This window comes from Poromitra crassiceps, assembly GCF_964638095.1.
Source record: "Poromitra crassiceps genome assembly, chromosome: 11".
Lineage (NCBI taxonomy): Eukaryota > Metazoa > Chordata > Actinopteri > Beryciformes > Melamphaidae > Poromitra > Poromitra crassiceps.
In genome coordinates this window covers 41,923,760-41,931,406 of record NC_139643.1, presented here as the reverse complement: position 1 = coordinate 41,931,406, position 7,647 = coordinate 41,923,760, and the positions used below count along the sequence as shown (strand labels likewise).

The 7,647-nt window shown below is 43.4% G+C and overlaps 1 protein-coding gene across 1 annotated transcript; it reads left to right on the top strand.

The window, feature by feature from the left end:
- Window positions 1-3,634: 3,634 nt before the first annotated feature.
- mrpl53 (mitochondrial ribosomal protein L53) lies at window positions 3,635-7,267 on the top strand (the record flags this gene model as incomplete). Its single annotated transcript, XM_083646200.1, has 3 exons — window positions 3,635-3,729; window positions 4,786-4,898; window positions 7,085-7,267. 3 exons carry the CDS (start codon window positions 3,635-3,637, stop codon window positions 7,195-7,197), a joined length of 321 nt encoding a protein of 106 aa, XP_083502326.1. The 3' UTR covers window positions 7,198-7,267.
- Between the last annotated feature and the right edge of the window lie 380 nt (window positions 7,268-7,647).

Below are 7,647 nucleotides of genomic sequence, written 5' to 3'. Positions count from 1 at the left end.
CAGCAACCACCCCCCCCGTACCCCCCATCCCCCGGTAATTTTATTTGTTTGCTCCAACTGTAATATTTTATGGTCACTCACGATTCAATAGGTCACGAGTTGGTTTGGTTCCAACCTTAAAACTCATTATATAAGGATTTTTCAAAATGTCTACGGAGAAAATGAATCGTAAACTCACTTCTGGGGGCAACGTGACTGTTGAGCTCTACTATGGCATAGTGGCATTGTGTGTTGTACATCAGTAACAATGAAACAAGACAAACGAGCACTCTGGTGAGAAGAAAAAAGAACACATCCCAGCAGGCCAGAGAAGCTCCTGTGATGCTCCTTGCACCAGGCAGAAGAAAACGACAGGGCCTAATAGCACTGACGGTTGACACAGCCCCACAACAACATCCTAAACAACATCCCCCTCCCCGGGGGGAGGATCGTTCCATTTCATAACGCCTTATTTTGCTCAGGCGGAGGAGACCTTGATAGATGAGCGAGGGAAGAGAGCCCTGCACCAGGACAATAGCTGCAGTCTTCAGCACACTAATAAATGTGCCCTGGGAGAGAGAATAGTCTTTAGCTTAACAAATGGAGCCAGCTAAGCCCTGTCCCCTCTCGGCTCCTTCCTGCCTCTGCTCCTTTAGGCCGATTCAATCGGTGATTCAGCAGCGGCGCTTCTTATTTTTAGCCCTCTGGGTGTTCGTTCAAAAACAAAATGGAAAAACACAAACGCTCCCCTTGACCTCCTTTTCTTCGGGGTCAACCGTCCCCTCGAGCATTCATTGTTTCAGAGGAGCGCCCTCTCCTCCGCTTTCTTGATTCGGGACAATGCCACACAGGTCTGTGTTTCTGTGTGTGTAGTGGGGTGGGGTTGACGGGGGGGGGGGGGGGGGGGGGGCGGTATATAGGAAATGCTTCGGCCTCTCTCTCAGTAGTAGTAGTCTTACGTCTAAATATAGCCTCCACTGTATCACCAGTAGCACCGGCTGGCTGGGCCGGCCTGTCGCCTGCTCAGGAAAGAGACTTGCAGCTAAGTTAAAAGTTAGACTGTAGGAGCCAGGGTGTGCTGATGTGAGAAAACACATTTTGTTCTTCACACCTCCGGAATACAGTGTGGCTAAAAATATGCAGCTTATACTGCACAGAGGTCACAGAGGTCGCAGACGTGTGAAGAAAAAAGTCTGACAGTTGTGTATACAGTATGGGTTGATGAATTAGTGATTATATTATGTACTTTTTCACCCTCTCAGTGTGCTGTACTTGCTGCTACAATGGGGGGGAAGGGGGGGGGGGCGTGACATGAAGTTAGGCTGACAGTGGCCTATATCTAGTGTTTTAGTGAAGAAAGTAAAGCTCGCACACTGCAAGGCTCCAGTTTTGCTAACGTTTCGGGCACCCTGCCCTTCCTCAGACAGTGTGACATAGGACGACGCCATCTTTAAATACATGCATGGCATCGTCCTATGTCACACTGTCTGAGGAAGGGCAGGGTGCCCGAAACGTTACCCACCGGTGTTAAATAAAAACACTCAACTGGAGCCTTGCAGTGTGCAAGCTTTACTTTCTTCACTACTATTCCTGCCTCGAGCTCTGCACCTGCCCTACACAGGTTTGGATTGTGCGTGTCTCGCCTTTTTTCATATATCTAGTGTTTTCTCATATAAATAATTGAATGAAAGCACTAACACACCACAATGCTCTTTGTGCAAAATTCAACAGCAGCCAGCTGAACACTGGCAGTGTAGCCTAACAATGTAGTGCATTGGATAGGTGGGATACACAGGTACAGTATTTGTATTATCTATAGGCTACACTCATATAATTTGCATCAAACTGCTTATGGGTTAAATACATGGGGCCATCCGAATACAATTTGGATATATATTTGATTTTCATCACTAAAATGTAATCTGCATTCTGCACAGCTCAAAGTGATTGCTGACAAAAATCGATACAATATATCGATACAATATCACCAGCTATAGTGGGCGATAATTGCCAATTACTAATATTTTCTCAAAGATGTACTATCAGGAATCAAACATTTCAGCTAACATTTGCTATTTTCTCAAACATAAATAAATGTGATGAAATGGTAGAGGGATATTGCATTTTTGGTTCAAATTATTGATGCCCCCCCCCCCCCCAAAAAAAGAAAAGAAAATTTTTTGATTATTGGTTCTGTAGAGGAATCATCTTTCTGCATGCCTAGGGAGGCCAGAGGTCAGAGGTCAGAGGTCAGATAAAGAACAGCACTGCAGGAGCTGGTAGGGATTCAGTGTCTTGTTTCAGAAGGGTAAATGTTTGCAAGATAGGGACTTGAACCCTGGTCTCAATGTACAGTAGAGGGTATCCGGATTTGAACTGGAGACCTCGATCTGCAGTAAAACGCTTTGCCATTGAGCTACATCTTCTCTCTCCAGGGTGAAAATCAACTATGACAACATTCTCTAGCAAAACTGATAAAATGGCAGCTTTGATTAGATGCTGCAAAGTTGGGCATTATATGCAGACACTTCACGGAAACAATTCATACACTAATCAAATCTGACTAAAGTGCCAACACAGACAAAATCTGAATGCATTTCCATTTTGTACACTGACAGGCTTTTGACCTTTCTCATCTGCTGAGTGCAGGAAACAGCAGCAGCTAGTGGCCGGCTGTCTATTTGATTATGAGATGTGTCTGTTTGATTGTCTATTTGAAGGAGGAGCACCACCCTTATTGACTTAGTGCCTGACAGACCCTCCATTCATCCTGTCCTAACTTCATTCTCCTCTGTGACATCGTTTGTCACACGATTACAGGAAGATGCCACTCTCAGTTTCCCCTCCAGTCAGCCTCAATGTGCTGTGTCATGTCACATGTCATTGTGGATTTTTTTTTTTTTTTTTACAAAAGGATAATATACAACCATTCAGGTAATCAATAGCAGCTCATATAGATCGCATTTAACACATGTATGAGAAACATAGATGGAAATTCTTCAAAGACAATCACACACACACACACACACACACACACACACACACACACACACACACACACACACACACACACACACACTCACACACACACACACACACACACACACACACACACACACACACACACACACACACACACACACACACAGAGACACACACACACACACACACACACACACACACACACACACACACACACACACACACACACACACACGTATAAACCATAAACATATTGAAGAGGTTTCAGGGGAAAGGGTTGCCATTGTGGGAGAGATGGTGCTGTTACAGAATGCTAATTGCATTGCATTGGAAAAAATACTTATGTAAAGGATTCCTTTGATGTCACTATTAAACTCCTAAACTAGCCTACTAAAACAGGTGAGTGTCTGCAGAAAATAGGCTTGGATCATCATCATCATCATCATCATCATCATCATCATTGATGTATTTGTACGTTGATGAAGCCTGCATGCATGGCTCAGATCAAATCAAAATGTTTGTATTTTTTTTGCAACTTTTATATGGCATTTGGGAAGTCGACTACCCTACCAACTCAAGCACAGTGGTTTATTTCTTCCTATACACTGCCGCCCTCTGGTGGCGCACATGGGAAGTGTCGTCCAATGTCGAGGTGAAACGTCACTCAGAAAACATGGCGGCTTCCACTAAACCGACGGTGATATTGAAAGCTGTGAAGAAAATCGTTGTTCAGTTCTCTCCGTTTGAGTCCAATGCCCGGTCCACACGGTAAGAAGTGTGTGTGTTTGTCTAGTGTGTGTAAGCATTAACGTTATGCTGTGCGTTTGATAAAAGCGATAATTTCTCAATGAAGCAACCCGACTGTCGCTGTTAACATCAGTCACCACCACTGACCTAGTCACCACCAGTCGGTTGCCACAGACACAGATGCGAGCTCTGAAATATATTTAGTGGCGATTTTACTCCTGTATTTGTCAACTGTGCTGTCATGCCCATTATCTTGCCACGTTCACTAAAACCTCAGATTCTCGCAAATTCGCAATGCATTCGGCAAGCATGCAACTCGAATGCAGGATTACATTCTAAGCTCAACTAAATATAACATCACGATTGAATGTATACATGTACCTACCTTGAACATGAGAATAGTGTAATTGACTACATTGTTAACCTGTGGATTTTATATGGTAAATTTCATATACATAAAGTCAGTGTAAAATCTTCCCCCAATTTCATAAGGTTTCTTTGTAAGTTTAATGATTACATTAGGACTCTTAAACGTATAGATAGTAATAAAAGTAATAAAACTGTCAAATTATACTGTGAACTATTTAAGAATAATTTGTTTTTGTTTTCTCTCTTGTCATTGCTACTTGATTCTCGACTGTAATTTGTACCATCATATTTGTAATTTTTTATTTATTTTCTGTTATGAGCACATGTCTGTTCTAATGTACACTTGTCTGTTTGAAAAAAAAAATCGGCAAGCATGCAATATTATATAAGCTACCATCCTAGCTAAATGTTGACAGTCAAAGAGCTCTGGAGAAGCCTGGGGCAGCACATTGACCCGTGTTTATATCCTGGACTGGTAGTCTGAGTGGGACAGTACCTACAGCTGGAGTGTTAAGTCACCAGCTCTTGTGTGGATCTTCATATTTTCACGTGTGAGATGATGATATCCTTATATTATATTTTGAATCTTGTAATACAGCCTCTTTTAATGTGAGCATTGCTAAAAACTGAACCATTGTTAGCCCTGTGTCTGACCATCCATGTTACCATCTCTAATGTTATCTAAGCATTTTCTCTGTTTGTCCCCAGGGAGTTTCTGGTCAGGGTGGGGTCAGAGAAGGCCAGGGCCACCAACATCAACTGTGAGGTGACGACTATGGTGAAACACGACAAGTCTGAACCTGTAGTGGACGTTACATACAGTAAGAACCACATGACAACACTCTGATACTGATAGGTGCAAGTGTAACTGAATGGCTGTGACTCCTCGTGAGTCCCGAGTGGTAGTGAGTAGGTTGGTTAAACTCACTCACCAGTGTAAAGGCCCATTAGTCAGCTCCAGTAAGCTCCCTTGGCATAGTGGTTAGTGTGTGCGCTTTGGAAGCAACCCCTAACATGGGTTGCTGCCAGTGCTGTCAACACAACACAGGTTTACACAAGAAGATAGCAGTCTCACTCTAGAGACAGTGTAATGGTGGATGGAGAGATTAAGTGTTTAGGCGTCTTCTTAAAGTAATGACGATATACGCGCCCCTTGTGTGTTTTTAATAGGTTGTTAAAACGAAAATGGAAATTGGAATGGAATCGACATAACACCTCAAGCAGGCTCTGTACTTGACAGGCAGCAGGGTGGGTTCAGGTTGTATTGTAAGCCAGCATCAGTGGTAACTTGGTGACAGTGCTCCAGGCCGCAGCGCAGACCGTCTCAACCATAGGCTCAATTTGACTTTGCATTTCATGCTGAGATGGCACTTTCATTCCTGCATCATAGTGTATTACGCAATCAATGTCGCTCACAAACACGCTGAAAGCAGAAATGTCTGCCATAGGTCAGCAGTGGACTGTAAAGTATGAGCTCTGCTCACAGTTGACTGTTCACTTGTTTGTCTCTTACTCATACATGCTCATCATCAGACAGTCACTACTGCATGTTAAGAGTCATCACGATGTGTTATTAGTTCATGGTTCATACCACTATCTCACCTCCTGGTCACGCTGCCAAGTAGGTCATAATTTGACAGGAGTGATAATGTGTTGTTGTTGTTTTTTTGACAAGCAATCCTTTTCATCTGATTGTATTGGAAGCTTACAGTATAGCCATTGAAAACAATGTCATCAAATCATAATTCTGAAATATGCCCGGTTATATTATTTTTTGAATAATCATGTAGTAGTGAGTCTATAAAATGGCAATGATGACAAATGGCCATCACAGTATAAGATCGGCGCAGCCTGGGGTCCTTCAGGCTAGAGCGAGGTGCCCGGCGCAGGCGAATGACGTGCAGCGCACAGGCCCTCTTGAGGTGTCCTTGAGGCATCCTCTCTGCCTCTGGATTGCCTTTGCCCCGGGAGGGTCTGGTGAGATGAAGGAGGAGCACGGCAGGGAGTTACCCACAGGGCCGAGATCCTCCATGCACCGAAGGGCCAATACTGCGGTGTAGCACTAGCTCTATTGCAGCGGATAGGGGTGTATGACCCTTCCGCGGGCAACGTTGCAGACAGAGTAGGAAGGCTGATCCGTGAGCGGCTTCTGGTACGCGAGTCGGGGTCTCAATTGGCCTGGGCTGGGTCTACTGGGCGAGGGTGTATGATGTTGAGAGACCCGAAACACCTTACGACCCCAGATAACATCACTGATGACGCGTCCTAGCGCATGCTGTAGTATGTATTTTAAAACAGAGCACAAAGTGATGTCTTATAATCACTTACAAGTATAATTATCAAGAAAACCATAGCATGTGTGATCTAACCAGCAAATCCTTCATATTTTTACTTGATGAATGAATAAAACGATTAATCAATTATCAAAATTACAATCAATTAATTTTCTGTCTAATGACCAATCAACTAATTGTTTCAACACTGATGGTTATCCCGATGAAAAAGTGTGTCTGCTTCTCTGAATTCCCCAAACATTGAATTTTTGGAGACATGACATTTTACCTGACAGCCATGACGTTTTTTTTAATAGGACGAATCAGCGTGATGTCACTTGACACCCAGAAATGCTGAACCCCACAGCAGTTAATAGTATGAGTTGTGCCAAACAAATGTTAATATCTCAAAAACTATACATCACATCGCTTATATTTTGACATTGTGAGTGAGAGCAGAATTAGCTCAAGAGTTTGATGTAGCCTATAATATATACATGTCGTATTAAAGTTGTGTGAACTGTCGCAGTTTTTAAAATGTAAACAGAGTCAAGCCGGCTAGAGCAGACACTCAGGCCTCGCGCCACTTGGGCTCCATAGGGTTCCATTGCCGTTGCCAGCCAGTGACGTGGTTTGTTTACCAAAATGCTGCTCGGCTGATCCCTCGTATAGATATAATAATAATAATAATAATAAACATACAACATATCTGTGTTTGTGTTTCTCTGCTGCAGCGGATGGAGAGCAGCTGGTGATAAAGGGGGCCAAGCTGAGCAGCAGCGAGATGCTGAACGCCTTCCAAGCCCGCTGCATAGCCAAGGACCCACAGGCAAAAGCAAAAAAATAACCCTCAAGTGTCATGTATTTATGTGTATCTCTATCTGTGTATATGCTTGGATGTTTATAATAAAAACCGCTTTATTGAAATGTGTTGGGTCGGTCCACGTGAGTCGACTGTCACTTCATTGAGGCTGGAGTGCATTGTTTTCCGTTTTTATTTCTGACATGGCAAAGGCTCAAACCAAACCATTTGGATATGTAGAGATAGCCAAGTGGTTTAGTGAGTCTCTGGTCTCCAACCACTAGGCTATATTTTCCAGCGTCCCCCTAGGATCAAATCCTGCCTGAGCTAGTTTCGCTTCCACTAGTAGTGAGTCTCTGTTGCAGTTTTCCCACTGTCTAAAATAACAGATGAATGTCATCTCTCCATGTGGGGGGTGGGATACTCATGTGGATATGATCACTTCGATTATGTTCTTGTCAATTCACGTCTTTTTCAGTCTATGAGACGTTAAAA